The sequence below is a fragment of the Ruditapes philippinarum genome, unplaced genomic scaffold, assembly GCF_026571515.1.
Source record: "Ruditapes philippinarum isolate M1 unplaced genomic scaffold, ASM2657151v2 ctg5708_1_1_1_1, whole genome shotgun sequence".
Classification (NCBI taxonomy): domain Eukaryota; kingdom Metazoa; phylum Mollusca; class Bivalvia; order Venerida; family Veneridae; genus Ruditapes; species Ruditapes philippinarum.
The window spans coordinates 15,332-36,507 of record NW_026858807.1 but is presented as its reverse complement, the minus strand read 5'-3'; the positions used below and the strand labels follow the sequence as shown (position 1 = coordinate 36,507).

The following is a 21,176-nucleotide window of genomic DNA, read 5'->3' as shown; positions in this document are numbered from 1 at the left end:
ACGCCGCTTTCAAAACAGTATTTCAATTATAGCTGAGGGGAATTTAAAAAAAACCAGTGTTTCTCACAGTATCAACTTCTCTACAGAAATAAATGACAGGAGTCCGAGGTGGACCTTGAAACATTTCATACACAGTAAAAACAATTCTAAAGGATTATCTATTAGTACAAAAAAATACGCAATCGTGTCTCAAATTCATGCCCTCCGAATTCAGCGTAAGACCACTTTTACCGATTACAGAATATTCAAAGTTAAAAAACCTGATTTTTGATCTACCTTAATAAGGCAGAAGTCCACTTTATTGTTTACATCATAAACACGTGTTTTTTGGTGTGTGTTTTCGTTTTCGTTTTTTTTTTTTTTTTTTTTTTTTTTTATATATTTTTGTTTTAAAGCAAACTGTATTGTATTAAAAATGAACACCGGTAACGTCAACATAATGCATTAATCGTTATTCAGTGGTAACAAAAGTTGCACAAGGTATTTAATAATTATATTTTGTGTTTAATTTAAAATATACAGTATAACATCTACAGAGAGAAATGCCCTTTGTGCTGAACAGAGGTAAAATGTAGTGGAACCCTTTAGAAATAAATAATTATTTTGAGGGCCGCTTTGTTATACTGTAATGAAAAAGCAGTAAAGTACGTATACGCAAATCCGAGTTCCAAAAAAGTTTTTATAGTTTGTCATTTTCTAATTATGACATTTTAATTAGATTATAATTATATAATTATGTATTGCACATACTTAAAAATGGTAAGCAAAAATAATTGTACAGTTTGTTTTTTAATATTTTTAACATATTTTAATATTATTTCTGAATTTTATTTATCACTTATTTCACATTTCTATGCATATCTATTTTAATTGCATCTTTACGCTGTGTTTTGACACCGAGGCTCGTCTGCCTGTGTGTGATTATATGAAAGTGTTTAAAAGCTGAATGTAACGTAAAATTAATATTCTAACGGGTATAAGCTAAGCGACCTAATATATTCTTACTTTATTCATACAGCAGTATGTGAATCTTATTTTTTTTGCGCTAAAACTAGTTAATTCATATAATAATATAACACTTTTCACTCTTTCATTACAAACATCAAAATATAAAATAAAAATTAAAAGATGTATGAGACTGCGTCCTGAAAATTAGAAACGTATTTAAGATTAAACATTGTTCATCTAGCGCATGCTTTCAATGAGAAAATAATCAACAATTAAAAAAATATACATTTCATCAAGTTCCTGTGTTGTTTATACTTTCTATCGTAATGTTTGACGTAAGAAAATTGTTATTTGGTATTATTCTTTGAACTCAAACGTCTATTAACGCCACCAAAACCATTACGTTACATTCCCTTATTTTATTTTAAAACAGTAATAGCAAAATATCTTACGCGTTGACCCTATATTTTTATTGCATAAATATTTTCCTTCACTTTCTCACAACACGCTCGAAAAATTATAGCAAAGCTCACCGTGTTGAATTTTTTTTATTACACAATCTTTATTGCGATATCGCGCGGTATTTGCATCAGATATGGACGTCAGAATGTAGAGAAAAATGACGTAGAATCGCAGACTATTAAGCAAATGTTAAAGAAAGATATCATTACAAAGACATACATTTACTGAACACTATAAAATTAAAACAAAGGAAATCGGATGGAAATTGATAAGAACAGATTGGTTTACTGAGAAAAAGACACAATTTCGCCGCCACCGATAGAGGGCGCTTTGACGTCATAGTAACGGTGTTTATTTATAAAATAATACTGCAGAAGTAAAGTTCACATATCTATATGTTTGCATACGAAAAATCATCAAGATCTAAGATGTTGTCAAATTTCGGTCGGAAAGTAGCGAGCTACCTTAAAGTGGATTGGTCTAGAGTTGGCATTTCATAAGAGATTAGTATTTCAAATATTGATAAATAAATATAAATGTATCACTTGTATATTCTTGTGAAAATGTAATTTATTGCTTTAAAAGAAAATGGAGCATACACAAAATCATTGCTGAATGGATAAAACCCTACTTAAAATAACAAAATATTTTGTTCCAAACATTTTATTCTGTTTACGCACATTACTCATGTAAGTTAAATAACAGAGACATTCCATGTTACAACTTTTTCGGGAATCAACAATATAATAATGGAACCGATATAATATTACAGATGATAAGTTTTATTAAAATATTTTAAAAGATAGATTTATACCCTTTATAGGGTTTACATTTGCATTTAGTTTGACAAGTATTATCACTTTTAAGGTAAGACAAAAATCTCTCACAATTATCTTCACCAATAACTGATCAAAATCTTTGACATATTGGTGCTATACTAGTAATATATTCCCTATATATAAATACTAGTAATATATTCCCTATATATAAACAAATTTGACAATTCACTTCTATTAACTGTTTCTATTGTTTTTTTCATACTTTGTCAATAATAAAATATAGAATATTGACTGCCATTGTTGGCAAGGGAGGTAAATATTGTAAAAATTGTAATTTTGTATACCAACAAGATAATTACTTATGGTATTACAGACCTTCCATTAAGGACCAATTTATTTTTAAAAAATCAGTTAAATTATCATAGCAGTTTCAACTAAATATTTCATTTTTTTATCACAGAATAACACAACATTAGTACTTTTACCTCAGTTTTAACCAATTTCAATTACTCAATATAAAACATAATGGTAGTTTTACCTCACTATTAAATGGTAATGGAGGTACATCAGGGTCCAGCTCAAAATGATAAGGACACAGAACTGCCTTCATTGCTGTTACTAAAGTATCAACATCTCTAGCCATTGGTCCAGGAGTTGCTCTAACTAAAGGATAAATCAAATTTCAAAATCAAATAGTACATGTTAATATCATGTAATAATACTTTTACTCAAGCATCTCTTGATCTGTGCTACTATATACATGTACAGTCGACTCCGGTTATAACGAACTCAATGGGACATTAAAATATCGTTCGTTATATCCGAAGTTCGTTAAAAGCAAAGTAGCAACAACTTTCTGACTTGTTTGGATGGAGAAATTTGCTGTGAAAAAGCCATACTCTTCACTGGTTACCTGTGTAACCGGTATTTTACTGCAGCGGTTATTTAATGCAGGGCATTTTATTGTGCAATACAGTATGTACATGGTACATAAATTAATTCATGTATTGTCTATAAAGTTCTTACCATTTGTTTTCTTTTGCTATTTGTTTATTATCGTTAGGTTAATATTGCAAACACAAACAGTCGATTACTTGGCAATTATCGGGCATTTACATCAATCAACTGAGGGTGTGAAATACAAATTTTCCGTAACAAGTAGGAAATTATGTTGTGAGAACATTTTTCAAAATCTTTATTCCTTGAAGCCATAACTAACCTGTGCAATCATTCGATTGTTTAATTATCGGATAGTGTTATTCGTGTACTGATCCTAATTGATCGCATCCCGATATTTCAATACTAACAGTTTGTTATAACCGAAGAAATTTAAATGTTTTCCGTCATTTGGGGCCTTGAAAAATGGTTCGTTATAGCCGAAAATTCGCTATAAGCGAGTACGTATTAAGCGATGTGATTTAATATAAAACAAAGAAGGAATCTGCCGGGGATATCAGATTTAGTTCGCTATTAACGATAATTCGTTATAAGCGAGTTCGTTATAAGTGGAGTCGACTGTAATATAGTACCACGTTTGGTTTACCAAATGAATTAATCCAAAATTTGCACCCAGTATATTCATTTGTGGCCTAATACTGCTACAAAATGATTGTCTATGACGGGTAGAAACAGAAGCATCTGCACCACTCACCTGAGATACATTATAATTGTCTATGACGGGTAGAAACAGAAGCATCTGCACCACTCACCTGAGATACATTATAATTGTCTATGACGGGTAGAAACAGAAGCATCTGCACCACTCACCTGAGATACATTATAATTGTCTATGACGGGTAGAAACAGAAGCATCTGCACCACTCACCTGAGATACATTATAATTGTCTATGACGGGTAGAAACAGAAGCATCTGCACCACTCACCTGAGATACATTATAATTGTCTATGACGGGTAGAAACAGAAGCATCTGCACCACTCACCTGAGATACATTATAATTGTCTATGACGGGTAGAAACAGAAGCATCTGCACCACTCACCTGAGATACATTATAATTGTCTATGACGGGTAGAAACAGAAGCATCTGCACCACTCACCTGAGATACATTATAATTGTCTATGACGGGTAGAAACAGAAGCATCTGCACCACTCACCTGAGATACATTATAATTGTCTATGACGGGTAGAAACAGAAGCATCTGCACCACTCACCTGAGATACATTATTATCAATTGCTAGAAAAGGTCACCATTACAGAAATGAGGTCATTTTGTGTTTGTCAATTTTTACCAAAGCATCGTAACTTTTTTAAATATTTGTTAATTTCTGCTTTTTATAAGTCTTGAGGACAAAATTTAATTTCTAAGCTCTTGGCATTGTAGTTTCACAAAGGAAAACATAAATGTATTTTCCTAAGCTTAGTGACCCCAATGAAAAGAAGATATAGTGTCTCAATCTCAAAATGATACCAGCATTCATATCAGCATTTGAAATAGTGCAAGGTTTTTACATAACAACTTTACTGACCAATTTCAAGAACATTTGGACTGAAAATATTGCCTCTTGAGTGTTAACAAGGGTTTTCCATATTTGAGCATATTTGTGATAACCAATATTCAAACTTGAACTAGAAATCATCTAAACAATTTTCTCACCAATTTCCAGGATATTTGGGCTAAAAAAGGAACCTCTAGAGTGTAAGCAAGAATTTTCCATATTTGGTCTGTGTGATGCAGAAATATTTCTGTCATCATACCAAGTTAAAAGAAACTCTATTGATCAGTTTTAAATTTTCCAGACACAGAAGATCAAAAAGAACGTGCCCAAGAATATTTTATACAAAGTCAACACCTAAATAAGTTACTGTAGTTTCATTTTTGATTAGTTTAAGTGCTTGAATGATTAAATAGTAATTTTATCATTAAACTGATTCAGCTTAAGGCTGGAAAACAAGGCATCTATTTCTGGATAACTCATCCATATCATAAGTCTGAAATTTAGAATATATTATATATACTTCTGTGATTGACTTCATTTGACAATCAATGAAATCACTTCATTTTTCAACAAAATAACTTTATTTCTCAGTAGATTGTTCTTTTATAACTGTAAAAGACTAAAAATTAAACTACAGAGGCTAAGCAAGAAGTCTGTAGATGTGAAATATGCTATCCAGATAGATTATATAAAGAATACAAAACTTACTTAGAGTCTGCATATTGCCACCATCAAGTTCTTCTGATGAATTCAAACTGTAATAATATAGGCCCTTTTCAATTCTTAATTAAAACAACTTTTATAAAAATGATATAAATACAGTTTATTATAATGAGAAACATTCCATGTGAGGAAACTTAGATTTTGGAAGATCAGTGGAATTACTAATGTGCCCTTTCATAGAAGATACAGTCAAACGTGTATTAAGCGACCGGGCAAGGGAAACACCAAAAACGGTCGCTTAATGAAACGGTCTCTTAAGACAGTCAGCATGATATAAAAGTCAAAATTTATAAATGACATCTTTTTTATGCGTTGGGAATGTTTTTCAACTTCATTTTTATATAAATGTTGAATAATAAGTACGCTCCGACAATCTAAACGGATTCAAATGTAAAAATAACGTTCTGATATTTATTGACAAAACAGTTTTGATCCATTACGTACATGTTTGACATTTTTTCCAGAATTTTTTAACTTCTCCGTTGTTTTTCCTTGTCTCCAACACGAAAACCCTATTAGTGAAGATGTTTTCTGTTGTGCATTTTTTCATTTGAAATAAACAAACTACATCTATTTGTTACGATTAATTTACTGGCTGATCAAGTTCAAGGTCAATTCAATGCAGTCTAAATGTCAACAAGCGAAGCGTATACACCATCTCAGTATGGGCGGAGCGTTGCATTGTTTATCCGATATTATTGGATAATACACGTCACGCGTATACTTAACTTCATTTGCATACACTAAAACGGTATGGGAAATAGAGTTTTTCACATGTTTATTGTTGTGTTTTGATTGCTGACACTTGTGACATAACGAGGTGGCGTTCTCTAAAAACTCAATTACTTGACAGGTAAAAGTGGTCGTTTAATGAAAAGATTGATGTCAATTAGGTGACTAATTAGCGGTCGCTGGTCGCGTTGAGCAAAAGTCGCTTAATACATTAAAGATATAGACAGAAAATGATCGGGGGGAATTTAAAGTGGTCGTTTAAGACAAAAGTCACTTAATACACGTGGTCGCATGGGCAAGTTAGACTGTACCTGAAGCAATGTATGGAAAGGATATTAACTGAACAAACAATAAAATTATGCATACCTTAACCTTCCAGATGTTGGTTTTAAACAAGAAGTACCACAGAAATGACTTGGAATTCTAAGACTGCCACCTATATCACTTCCCCAGCCTAAAATAGAAGCCTCTGCCCCTAAAATACATGCTTCACCCCCTGATGATCCACCTGGTCCACGCTTTAAGTTATGCGGATTTACAGTTGTTCCATAGATAGGGTTTGAACATTCACATCTGTAATAAATACTTTCTCTTGATTCTCTTTTTGCATTAGAATATTTTATACTGAATCTACATGAAAGAAGAGCCGGTTGAACCGGGTGATGCTCCCTGACTAGGATATGGACATAGAAAAGTATATCTTTTGTAGTTTCAGAGTAATGTCCCAGACAAAGTTCAAAGTGTGATAATTCCAAACTTAGGCAATGCAGAGTTACTGTTCTTTGCACTGCACTTCTACTCAATAAAATATGATAAACATGATCAACAAGGAAAGGCGGCGTTCAATGAACGCAACCCTCATATGACCCAGCAACAAGTACCCATGGCAAGGAGCCCAGGCGGACCCCAATCAAAAACAGAACAGGACAAAGACAGAGCACGGACATAAGATTTATCTACCGTCTTGCGCACGACACATCATCTCAATATGTTGATCATTTCTGTGAAATAGTTGTAAAATCCGACTTCAAATAACAAAGTTATGGGCCGGACACAATTTTGCTTCAAGATCATGCTGTGACCTTGACTTTCAAGGTAGCGACCAAAATGATGCGTGCGACACGTTGTCTCAATATGGTGATCATTTCTGTGAAATAGTTGTAAAATCCGACTTCAAATAACAAAGTTATGGGCCAGACAAGATTTTGCTGCAAGGTCATGCTGTGACCTTGACCTTCAAGGTAGTGACCCAAATGTTACATGCGACACATTGTCTCAATATGGTGATCATTTCTGTGAAATAGTTGTAAAATCCGACTTCAAATAACAAAGTTTGGGCCGGACACGATTTTGGGACGGACGTATGTCCGGTCGAACGAGAGGACACTTGTTGGGTACCTCCGACACACCAGAGGACACTTGTTGGGTAATTCTATTCATTTTGTCAGTATTGTTGGGTACTTTGTTCTCTTATTGGGTACTTTAAAACAAAAGAAGTACCCAATAAATGACCATTCGTAGGAACGGACTGACTGATGGACGGAAGGACATACTCACAAAATGGTACTTCTGTGACTTTTCCTTTGATCTTTTTGGCCATTTTTAGTCACACAAGGCTTAAAAAAAGACACACAAGTAAAAACGGAATGAATAGGATCAAAGAGAATTTACTGTTACCCATTGTTCTCCAAGTCACACAAGTACCTCTGGGTTTGTACGGGCTGACAGACAACCCGGCGACTATATGCTCCCCCGAAATTTTTCGAGGAGCATAAAAACATTTCCATTGACTGTTTTAAGTTATTATGAATTGAGTTATTGCATAAGCCACATCGGGAAAAATCTACATTTCTCAGTGTGGTGCCCAGATTAATATTCAATAGGCTATATCAAGACATATTTTGTGGTGGTGTTCATTCAGTTCAGAGGTAATGATTCCTCAAATATTATCAAAATTGAAAATTTGAAAAAAATATTTATGGTTTCATCCCATTGTAATTCTTGATAAAAATTTACTTGTTTAACAATTTTTGGACAATAAATCTTATAATACTTTGGAAAAATACACACCAAAATACAAGTTAAAACTTGACAATACCTTAATATTTTTCAGATACATGCACTTATTTTCTGACTGGCATTCAATTTAAAATATTATAGCATTTCTTGTAAAAAATATAAGGTATAATTTGTATACAATTTTGAAAAGCTTACGTCATCATGGTCTGTGGAATATTTGTTCGCACAAACGGCACAGCACCAACATGTTTTAATACCTTTACAAGTACACCATCTTCTTTAGCAGGTTTTCCTATCATAGGGCTCATTCCACCAGTACAGTCAAATTTCTTAAAATATACTTCAAGTTTTAAGGTCATAATACATTTCTTTACATTATGTTTTTAGGGGTATAAAGCTAAACTTTGCTGCCTGTAATAAGTATTATATTTGTTTGCATCTTAATAAAAATCATATCAATTAACTACCTTAACTTAAAGAGTAGTGTCTGAAAAATTTCCCTAATAAAATGATCTCTTATCCTTCTTAAAACAAGAGGGCTATGATAGCCCTGATGTGTTCACTGAAGATACAAAAAGGATATAAAAGGTCACAAATTTTATTTTTCAATGATAAAGTCCGTACTAATGGCTCACATTGGGTTTGTCATTTTTTACCCAAGCTGCATATTTTTTGGCATAATGTCTGCTACAAAAGCTTTACGCCAAATATCTAAGATCTAACCTGTTTGGCTTAAGAGGAGATGATTTTTAAAGATTTTACTGTAACCATAATTTATAAGGAAAACCAAAGACCCCCTGGGATGGGCAAATTTTGACCCCAGATCTATTATTTAAATAAGTATGGTAGTGGTTCACTACATGTTTTGTGCAAAATATCTCAGCTTTAGCCTAGAAAAGATTATTTCTAAGATTTTTCTTTAAAATACATATAAGGTTAGCCCATGACCCCCCAAAACAGGGCCAATTTTAATCCCAGGTGGTCCACTACACAATCTTTCATGCCAAGTATCTCAGCTCTAGCCTTTATGGTTTCAAGAAAGTTTTTAAAGCATTTGATATATACATAAAAGAAAGAGACTCCAATGGGTAGGGCTAATTTTAACCCCATGTTTCTTGTTTTAACAATTTTGGTAGAGGCATACATGATGATGTTTCATGCCAAATATCGAAGCCTGAACCTTTATGGATTCAGAGGAGATGGTATTTAAAGAATTTACTAAAGAATTTATTAAAAACAGATAAGAAAAACCCATGACGTCCACTACATGATGCTTCAAGCCAAATATCTAAGCTCTAGCCATTTTAGTTTCTGAGGAGAAACAAGTGGTTCAACTTCACTTTTTTTAATTATGGGATACTTTTATTCTTCCTTCATGTAAGTTTGAATAAAATAACCTAATTATCTGTTCAAATATTTAAGCATTTTGTCACCATAGTGCAGTAACAGGTTAACTCTTATTACATTATATAAGGAGTTAACCCATTACTGCACTATGGTGATAATTTGATATTTCTTGACAAAGTTGGTAAATGTATCTAGCCTAAGAAGAACTGCATTTTTATATAAACTCATAAATTTGTGAACTATTTAAATAATTTCTTTGTTAATACAAAGAGATGATTACCTTCAACAAAATATATGTCTTACTAAAATATTACCTTTAAAAAATAGTTTTCTTTAATACTGACTGGAATACCATGTAATGGCAATCTCTTCTTCTGTGTATCACATTCTTCAGCTAAAGGCTGTAATATACAGATTCAAATTAATCACAAGTGCTGTCTATAGGACAGATAGCTTGACTATTCTCAGTCAAATACCTGGATAATGTAGAATTTTCTAAATCCAAACAGGGCTACATTTCTGTGAAATCCAAGTTAAAAGTTATGTGCCTTTGAAAATGACCCAACATTTGAAGTTTCAACACATTCATTTTAGTAGATCTAGAGATATCAACTTGCATACAAAAACTTAACAGAAGTGTGATGGCTATCATACACCTGAATGAGTACAATAGCTCTCCCTGTTCTTTCAATTGTCAAGCTAACATGATTACATTTGTGCAAAAAATTCTATGACACACTAAATACTGTGAATTCACTGAATTTCGTGGGCATGAAATTTCATGGTTTTGTCACAATGAACATTTTTGTTGGTTCTTAAATTTGTGGACTGTTTTTTTTTTTTTTTAAAGGGTAAAATGTAAATAATGTGATGCAAAATAATCTTAAAACTAACAAAATGGAATTTCGTTGGGTTCTTAAATTCGTGAAAAGATATATCCACGAAAAAAACAACGAAAATTAGTTCACCACTACCTAGAACTATCACTAAATGTGATAAATACCCCCACAAGACTGCTTCGCAAATGAGGATATTACTAGTAACAGAATACCTTGTAAAATAATTGAAATATAGAGTTATGGTTGTGGCCAATTAAAGATAGTTATGGTTCTTGTATGTTGCATTTCCTTTCAATGTGGTTGGCCATTGATGAAGTTTTATTGAATTACTCTGTAATAAGTCCAGAAAGACAAAGAAAAGGAACAAAGGGCAATAACTCTATAAATACTGAAGATGGAGTTATAGTTCTTGTGCACTGCACTTCCTCTTATTGTGCTTGACCATTGTATGAAGTTGTTTTGAACCAGTACGTTTTAAGTTATGCTTCAGACAAGGAAAAGTATCATAGGGCAGTAACTCTGTATTTTGTCAAAATGGAGTTATGGCTCTTGTGCACTGCACTTCCTTTTAATGTCCTTGACAACTGTATGAAGTTGTATTGAATTCCAACCATTAGTCTTCAAGTTATGCTCCGGACAAGGAAAATGCAAAGGACGTCTGGACCGACCAACCAACCAACCGACCAACCACCGGGTGACTCCTATATACCCCCCCCCCCAAACTTCGTTTTTGGGGATATAATAATAATTATTTTGCAGTAGTAGGAAAGAAGTAGATCTTTTTTTGTTTCAATTTTGCCATAATGCAGCAAGGCCTAGTGAATTTGTATATGGCTATTTATTATATACCTATAAATTTTCTCCCTAAAATACATTCAAATCTTGAAGCACAAATACACTTAAACAAATAGAAATTTTCGTATCATGTTAGTGTCAAATACGGTACCATATATGGCAGTGTCAGACTATTTTTGACGTTGGTTCCGATACAGTTTTAGAGTTATGTCCCGGACAAAGTTCAAAGTGTAACAAGAGCTGTCGGTAGGACAGCAACGCTCGACTATTCTTAGTGCTTGATAGTAAAAAAAAATGCTTGATACAGTTACCTCCTCCTGTTTACAGGTTGGGGTAATGATGGTGAACAAGTGTGCAAAGTTTCAAAGCCATTTGTCAATGAAATTTGAAAATATTTGAGGTATTACAAAAACTTTAACATAAATTCTAAGTCGAAAAAGGGGCATAATTCTGTCAAAATGCTTGATAGAGTTACCTCCTCCTGTCTACAAGTTGGGGTCATGATGGTGAACAAGTGTGCAAAGTTTCAAAGCCATATGTCAATGGACTTGGAAAATATTTAAGGTATTACAAAAACTTTAACGTAAATTCTAAGTCGAAAAAGGGGCATAATTCTGTCAAAATGCTTGATAGAGTTATCTCCTCCTGTCTACAGGTTGGGGTCATGATGGTGAACAAGTGTGCAAAGTTTCAAAGCCATATGTCAATGGACTTGGAAAATATTTGAACTATTACAAAAACTTTAACGTAAATTCTAAGTCGAAAAAGGGGCATAATTCTGTCAAAATGCTTGATAGAGTTACCTCCTCCTGTCTACAGGTTGGGGTCATGATGGTGAACAAGTGTGCAAAGTTTCAAAGCCATATGTCAATGGACTTTGAAAATATTTGAACTATTACAAAAACTTTAACATAAGTGGTTACGCCGACGCAGACGCCGACACTAACACCGACGCCGACGCTCGGGTGACTGCAATAGCTCTACTTATTCTTATCGAATAGTCGAGCTAAAAATAAACAAAAGGCAATAATTCAAAATATAGGCAAGGCAGAGTTAAGGTTCTTGTGCACTGCACACCTACTCAATGAGATCTATCTACCTACAAAGTTTCATGTTGATACCTCTTGTTGTTTTAAAGTTATGTCCCGGACAAGAAAAGCAGACGGATGGACAGACGAACGGACAAGGCAGCGACTATTTGCTCCCTCCAAAATTTTTCGGGGAGCATAAGAATGGTATATTGCTACACATTTACTACATAAACAATGGCTAGATTGTATAGCTACACATTTAGTGCAGAAATAATGGCAAGAGTATATCACTTCACTTTTACTACATACCAATGTATAAAAGTATTTGGCTATATAATTATTATATGGTTAAACATAAACAATGGTTCGAGGTTATGTCTACACATATACAACATACCAGGGATATGATAAACAAGAGGGCCATGATGGCCCTGAAATCACTCACCTGTATATAGGCCCCTGGGCCAATGCCAATTTTAAATCAGGGGTTTTTGTTTGAACAAACTTGGTAGACACCCATTAGAAAATGTTTCATGATAAATATCTACGCTCTAGCTGTTTGGGGTTTTTATACGAAGATTTTTTAAGGTTTACTAAATACATAGACCCCCAATGTAGGAGGCCAATTTTGACCCCAGGGCTTTTACTTGAACAAACTTGGTAGACACTCACTAGAAGATATTTCATGCTTAGTATCTAAACTACAGCTCTTTGGGTTTTTAAAAGAAGATTTTTAAAGTTTTTACTATATACATAAAGGAAAAAACAATGACACCCTGGGGCGGGGCCAATTTTTACCCTAGGGCTTTTATTTGAACAAACTTGGTAGACAACCACTAGATAGAAGAGGTTTCATGCTTAATATCTAAGCTCTTGCTATTTGGGTTTTTAAAAAGAAGATTATTTAAGGTTTTACAATATACAAATAAGGAAAATCAATGACTCCCAGGACAGGGCCAATTTTGACCCCAGAGTATTTATTTGAACAAACTTCGTAGACACTGATTTGATGATGTTTCATGCCAAATATTTAAGCTCTAGCTCTTTTTGTTTTTGAAAAAGAGGTTGTTTTTTTTGGATGCCATGGCAACCAAAGTTACGCTTTGAATTAAATTCTTTGAACAATTTTTAAAGTTGACTAACAAAGAAACGTTCCTGCGAAGTTTGGATGAGATTGGCTTAGCTGTTTATGAGATGTCGTTTAAAGTAAAAGTTTACGGACGGACGGTGAACAGACGACTGACGAAAAGCAATCACAAAAGCTCACCTTGTCACTTTGTGACAGGTGAGCTAAAAATAATGTAGACTTGCTGTAAATATTATTCAGTTCAACCTCTAGTACCACAATAACACTATCATGAATAGGAATATTATCCAGCATATTCTTACAAAACAATTGGAAAACAAGAGCACCACAAAGGAGGAGCAATATGTGCCCTAATGTATTTTAGTTGTGTTGGAAGCTATAAGCTTATTGAAACACTTTGAAGTTTCAAATCCATTCCTGGAACCTACCAGTACTAAGCAATGAGCTCAAGGAAACAAAGGATTGCCTCTGACAGGGTCCACTCAGCCAGCAATCCTCAGATTACTAGTCTGACACTTACTTTATGTAAATAAGTTCACTCAAATAAATAACAGCATCAAAACACTTACAATGGCTTCCCAAATTGGTTCAACAATGAAGTTTAGATCTCTGTTCTTTTCAATGGCCTGAAAGAGAACAAATTTCATTGTTTGTCTACTACAACATAACTAAACTAGAACTGCCACTATCATGGCGTGAATACCCCCGCATACCACTTTGTCAGAATCAACAGTGGCCATTTAGAGCTCAAGGTCAACGTCCCTGCCAAATCTGAGGTTACTAAGCCAGTGCATTGCTAAGTTATGTATTCTACATGCTTCAAATGTGAAAATGTCAAAATCAATACATTGCGGACAGGACATTCTTTAGCAATTAAGAATAAAAGCTTTTTTTTGTCAAGGTCCCTGTGACCTTGATCTTCGACCCAGTGACCTCAAAATCAATAGGGGTCACCTTATAGTCATGATCAACATCCATGCCAAATATGAAGACTGTGGGTCAAAGGAATCTTAAGTTAATGGGTGGACAAACTTTTTGAAGTCAAAGTCCCTATTACCTTGACCTTTGATCCAGTGACCTCAAAATCAAAAGGGGTCATCTACTAATCATGATCAACATCCATGCCAAATATGAAGACTGTGGGTCAAAGGAATCTAAAGTTATAGGGCAGACAAACTTTTTGAAGTCAAAGTCCCTGTGACCTTGACCTTTGACCTGGTGACCTCAAAATCAATAGGGGTCATCTACTAATCATGACTAACCTCCATGCCAAATATGAAGACTGTGGGTCAAAGGAATCTTAAGTTATAGGGCGGACAAGCTTTTTTAAGTCAAGGCCCCTGTGACCTTGACCTTTGACCTGGTGACCTCAAAGTCATAGGGGTCATCTACTAATCATGACTAACCTCCATGCCAAATATGAAGACTGTGGGTCAAAGGAATCTTAAGTTATTGGGCGGACAAGCTTTTTGAAGTCAAGGCCCATGTGACCTTGAACTTTTACCCAGTGACCTCAAATCAACAGGGGTCATCTACTAATCATGACTAACTTCCATGCCAAATATGAAGACTGTGGATCAAAAGAATCTAAAGTTATTGGGCGGACAAACTTTTTAAATTCAAGGCCCCTGTGACCTTGACCTTGACCAAGTGACCTCAAAATCAATAGGGGTCATCTGACTAACCTCCGTGCCAAATATGAAGACTGTGGGTCAAAGGAATCTTAAGAAATTGGGCGGACAAGCTTTTTTAAGAAAATGCCCCTGTGACCTTGACTTTTGACCTGGTGACCTCAAAATCAATATGGATCATCTACTAATCATGACTAGCCTCCATGCCAAATATGAAGACTTAGGGTCAAAGGAATCTTAAGTTATTGGGCGGACAAGCTTTTTGAAGTCAAGGCCCCTGTGACCTTGACCTTTGACCTGGTGACCTCAAAATCAATAGGGGTCATCTACTAATCATGACTAACCTCCATGCTAAATATGACGACTGTAGGTCAAAGGAATCTTACGTTATTGGGCGGACAAGCTTTTTGAAGTCAAGGCCCCTGTGACCTTGACCTTTGACCTAGTGACCTCAAAATCTATAGGGGTCATCTACTAATCATGACTAACCTCCATGCCAAATATGAAGACTAAGGGTCAAAGGAATCTTGAGTTATTGGGCGGACAAGAAAAAACCGACGGACGGCCGGACGGACAAGCTGATTCCAGTATACCCCCCTTACAACTTTGTTGTGCGGGGGTATAAATAGGAAACAAAATTAAAGTTTTACATACATATACCAACCGCATCAGCTTTGACACCTTGTTACATCAAGTGTCATACCTAAGAGCATTCAATCAGATAATACTAGTAACAATAAACATGTGATCCTGGATAATAGTGGATAACTGATAAGCAGGGTCGTCTTAATTCTGAATCATATTTTGTTTTTTTTAACATTCCATTCTTTTAAAATATGGTCTTAAGAAAAGGGTGGTCTTAATCCTGGGGTGGTTTCTACTATTTGTATAATCAATAATCCAACTCATACAAGAATGTTTCTCAGTTCTAATGAATATACATGTTTATTTAATTTACTCATGAAATATGGTGCTATATCAGTCAAATATATGTCATATTTGTAAAAAAATAAATATGAAATATAAATATGAAAGTGGGCGGAGTCAAAATTCATATTTATTTTAGGATTTTGATTAAAAAATCTGACAAATAAAAACAATTTTTTGTTGAATTTTGTTTTGAAAACTATCTAGAATGATAGAAAATGGTCTATTACTAAGAAAATAAATCCCAACACCAATATCTTTAATGCAGTCATTAACACTGTACAGACGTTTAAAGAGTTGTTTATGTGACGTCACAATGAAGTGCTAAACAGGGCGTGCAAATACAGGCAAAACAAGACGCATCTATATATTACTGCACCCTGTACAATTGCATTTGAAAAGCAAGCAAGGGATTCATAACCATTTTTCTTTGATAATGAAATTAAATAAAAAGGTATTTTTTTTCCCTTTTTCGTGAAATATGGTGTATATTTTTTACTCAACATGATAGAATGCCGAAGATTTTCGCTCACCGTCCCAGCTCGTGAAAATATGTGGCATTTTATCATGTTTCGTGAAAATATATTCCATATTTCACTCAAACAAAAAAATATCCTTTTAAGATTTGTTGATAATATCTTCATCAATATGGAAAAGCTTTCTGTGGGACAGCATGCTGCTTGATAGTAAAACTAGAGCCTGGTTAATGTAGAATTAACAGCCTATAGTAATGTAGAAGTTCAAAACAGGCCATAATACTGTTAAAATCTTCATAAGTGTTATGGGCTTTGGACAGCAACCCTCTATTGTGTAATGGTTAAATGTTATATTAGATAAGTATGTGAAGTAACAACTCATTCCATTTAGTAGTTTTGGAGGTTCCAACTTGCACGCAAAACCTTAACCAAAAAGTGATACACACATCAATGTCGAAGCCTGGATGAGCACAATACGGTAGGTCTCTTTATTCTTTGAATAGTCCAGGTAAAAATGACAAGTGTGCAAGAAATATTGAGGTAACATTATTTAACTATTTATGTTAAAAGAATAATTGCCTTTTACTGTGAGCCAAAAGTTAATTGTATCATATGGGAGATAAGTGGGTCTTTGGTATGAAATATATCATCTATAATGAAACTATAGATAGTAAACAAACATTTTTATCTTTCAGCTATCTCATTACATATTTATTATATCTAATCGTGATTACAAGCTCTATCAATTCACACAGTATAAAGGCTATATGCATGTACATACATAATTGGACAACCAGAAATCACATATATATATTATATATTCATAAGCATTGAAAGTGCTATGAAAAATAAAGCTTGTCATTATTTCTTAAATATTCTTTTTCTCTTACACATTTTATATATTCAGCATAACTGAAGATTATTCTCCATGCATATAATTATAACAATATAATACCTTTGCTTGGTAAGCTTTTAATGTATCAGATGATGTGAGCTGACCTCGTTGTAGTTTAGAGAGAAGTTCAGTAAACTTTAGTTTCAATATGTCTTCTTGTCTCCGCTTTGTCAACTGTGTAAAATAAAAACTAGACATTTTATACTCATGTTAAATAACACTTGTTTCTGTTGGACTGGATGGTTTTGTTCAGACAGAATGTTGCACCGAGTGGTTTATATCACTGATACAACACAACAGGCTTAAATTCAAAACAGTGAAAAATATCAAATTGATAGTTTTACTGTTTCAAACAGTGAAATATCAGTTTATATTTTACTGATATATTTCTATAAACCACCAAAAGGACTGTCATAAATTAATTCACTACCTTATCTTAATAAATGTATTTTTTAAAATATAATTATGCTTTTTTTTTCTTCTTTTTTTTAAAATCTAAACCACCTGTATCTTGGCAACAGCAAAGGTCTACATAATTTTGGATCATCTCTCATTAAAATCTGAGGATACATGTAAGAATAAACATTAATTTCAGGTAAAATTCTTACTCCATTTTCCTTAATATAGCCTTCTAATTTGTTTAGAGAATCTCTGCATTCTGTTTGTTTATTTCTTATCTTTTCCCTGATATTCCTATTTTTCCAGCATGTATGGATGATCCACAAACCAGAAAATGACACAAGCACGGTAACTACAGCTTTCTGTAATGAGGTACTGTCTTCTATCAGATTATACATCTTATAACTAAAATAAAATAATAAATACAAACTTATGTAGTGATGTCATACGCGGAAACAACAAATACACACTTAAAATGCCTCTGCGCACAATACAAGTTTGTTGCCTATGAACCCACTGACTGAAATGTGTTCGTATCACCAGGAGTCATTATGTAGATCTAGCTCTCCATGTGAACTCAAACCTATCACTCTTGAACTATTGTTTGATTGCAGGGGAAAAAGCAAGTTGAACAAAAACATGCACAAAAATGAATTTGCTAGTTGTCATAGTTTACCGCAGCTGAGCTACCTTTTCCTAGATTTGCAAGTAAATCACAGATCTTTCTTGGACTTAGATTCTACCAAATTTTTTTTTATTTTAGAATTATGTTTAGATGTATAAAATCTGAAACTATGATGCATGCATATAATTCTTTGCATACGAATATTCAGTTTAGATTTTGTAAAAAAATGCCACGAATATTTCAGCCATGCTACACACAGTAGCATATTAATAATGTCTTATACATTTATTGAAATACTATGAAAATTCTGTTTTAAAACACGTGAAGGTAAGACTTTTTCTGAACAAAATTGTGGACGATTTAATTATTTAAGGGTCGAAACGCCTGTGGCCGAAACGAGCCGAGTTGACCCTTTACCGTTTTAAAATATAATTAGGTCTGATTATTTTGTGCCAGATTATATTGAAGCATTATTATAATTCGAATTACAGGGTTTACAGAAATGCATTAGTTGGATTATACCTTCCAAAAGCAACAAATGAAATTGTTAAGATCTACGCTCTACTGTCGTTGTTGATGCATTAAGCTGGGAAATCAAGTTAACTACCGAAACTCGCGCCGAAATTCAAAGATTTACTAGACCCTATAGGGGCGGGTCCGTAGGGGGCTCATTCGGAACTGCCTCGGCTATTATCTAAAATAACCTAGGAAACAAGACAAGTAGTTTAACACATGGTTTCAGATGTAATTTATAAACAGAAACAGAGATAATGTAAAACGAATGTATACAGTACAGTACAGTATATTTGACATGTCTGCTCCGGTACTCTTATGCATGAAAATATGTCTGACAACAATTTGTAATTTAAATAGATCTATTCCCACTGATGCTCAATTTTTAACAAATCCGACTAAATGTCAACAGGTTGTTTGTACTTTCGGTTTCTACCGGTTTGACTAAATACCGAATATGAATTCATATTCGCGAAATATGAACGAGAGTATAAAAATATGAATTTTATTTTCTTAAAATCAGCTCTTATGGGATTATTTACGTCAACAGAGACTATTAATCAAACTGTGACCAAAAAGTTACCCGAATATGAATATGATTCTATTTAGATAGTATATAAACAGTATATAAAAAGCTCACAAAAGTATAAAAACAGATATTTCAAACTATAACTTACATTTATGATGGTTAATATTTGCTGGGTAAAAATTACATTAGATTTATTGCATATAATTTAGCCATCATGGCCAAAATACCGTAGAGCAATTTCGGGTAATGTCGACACTGGTGTAATTTCGACACCTTCTACCGTTTTTTATGATATTAACAATTCAATTTTCAATATTTTATTGAGCATATGAGCATTTTTAAATGTTCTTTACCCACATATATAACATGCAAGGCGGTGACATTTATTACAATGAGAAGAGCATGATTATGAACTATATGCTCACTGGTATGATTATGTTAGATTTACAAAAGGCGTTTGACACTGTGGACCATGACATCTTGTGTAGAAAGTTACAAAAAATGGGTGTGGAGTCAGTAGAATGGTTTCAATCTTATTTAACTGGTCGTAGTCAAATTGTAAATGTAAATAATACTATGTCCGAAGCTATGAATATTACATGTGGTGTTCCTCAGGGAAGTATATTGGGTCCTCTATTGTTTCTATGTTATGTCAATGATATGAGCAAAAAATGTAAGCTTATTCTTTATGCAGATGATAGTGCAATTTTATATTCACATAAAGATCCAGATGTTATTTGTAATGTTTTGGGTAAGGAACTAGAAAATTGTAGTAAATGGCTTGTTGATAATAAGCTATCATTACATCTTGGTAAAACAGAATGTATTGTTTTTAGTTCTAAGAGGAAATTGTCAAAACTAGAGCAGTTTAAAATACACTGTAATAATCACACCATACAATCTCAGCCATCAGTAAAGTATCTCGGTTCTATCTTGGATAATGATCTCTCAGCCACTTCTATTGTTGATAATATAGTACAAAAAGTAAACTCTCGATTAAAATTTTTGTACAGACAAGGCAACAGTTTGAATATGGAGCTAAGAAAACTATTATGTAACTCTTTAATACAGTGTCACTTCGATTATGCCAGCTCATCTTGGTATATAGTGGCCTTACTAAACAACTTAAACATAAACTTCAAGTAGCACAAAACAAAGTTGTTCGTTATATTCATGGTTATTCCTCTAGAAAATCATTGAAAGTTATTGATTTTAGCAGTATTGGGTGGCTTAATATAGAAAATAGAGTCATGCAGTTAAGACTTAATCATGTACACAAAATATTTAATAAAAAGTGTCCATCTTATATGTATGATAACTTTTCTTTAAAGTCTGATGTTCATTGTTATAATAGTAGAAACGGTGTCGGGAACTTTCATATACCCCATGTTAATAGTTTTACAAAAAGTACATTTTTTTACCAGGGTATTAGGGATTGGAACATGCTCCACTTGATATTAAAAAGGAAAGTAACTTTTTTTAACTTTAAAAAGAAAGTAAAAGCTGAACTAAGCAAAATATGAAACAATTTGAACAAGCTGATTTTATTTTTTATTAGTTTTAGAGATAATTGTTTTAATCAATATAGTATGTTTTTATATGTATCTTGTGATTGGTTTTGTGATATATATAAATAGATATCTTTCATTGGTGTGTTAACTAGTCATATTCATAGTATTATTCCTGCAAATATGTGATATATGTAATTAACATAATGTGCAATAGAAATTAATATTATTTGATCTTAGAAATTTAACATCAGTCCAGTATATCATCTCTAAGTATGGACCTGAATGCCAGTTCTCAAGAAAAATATTTCTTTACCATCAAAGGACCCCATTGGAAATAAGTTCTCTATTTTATATTGAACTTTCATGGGTTATCCTGTGTTGTATATATTGTCTTGAAGTCAACAAGATCTTTGATTTAATTATGAATGTAAAGTTATTATTTTTCAATTA

The 21,176-nt window shown here is 33.4% G+C and overlaps 1 protein-coding gene across 3 annotated transcripts in view; it reads right to left on the bottom strand.

The window, feature by feature from the left end:
- The window catches only part of LOC132754326 (fatty-acid amide hydrolase 1-like), a 67,519-nt gene that overhangs the window by 37,441 nt on the left and 8,902 nt on the right, over window positions 1-21,176 (bottom strand). Inside the window, exons 1-9 of one of the 3 annotated variants that reach the window (XM_060744941.1) lie at window positions 18,973-19,001; window positions 17,758-17,953; window positions 17,210-17,323; window positions 13,790-13,846; window positions 9,783-9,869; window positions 8,317-8,450; window positions 6,469-6,675; window positions 5,356-5,402; window positions 2,728-2,852 (exon numbers count right to left, since the gene is read on the bottom strand). In XM_060744941.1, coding sequence (XP_060600924.1) covers window positions 2,728-2,852; window positions 5,356-5,402; window positions 6,469-6,675; window positions 8,317-8,450; window positions 9,783-9,869; window positions 13,790-13,846; window positions 17,210-17,323; window positions 17,758-17,953; window positions 18,973-18,986 — 981 coding nt within the window. In that variant the 5' untranslated portion in view covers window positions 18,987-19,001. Of the gene's footprint in view, window positions 1-2,727; window positions 2,853-5,355; window positions 5,403-6,468; window positions 6,676-8,316; window positions 8,451-9,782; window positions 9,870-13,789; window positions 13,847-17,209; window positions 17,324-17,757; window positions 17,954-18,695; window positions 18,854-18,972; window positions 19,002-21,176 lie in introns of those variants that run through there. The other 2 variants (XM_060744942.1, XM_060744943.1) reach the window with 2 other exon arrangements.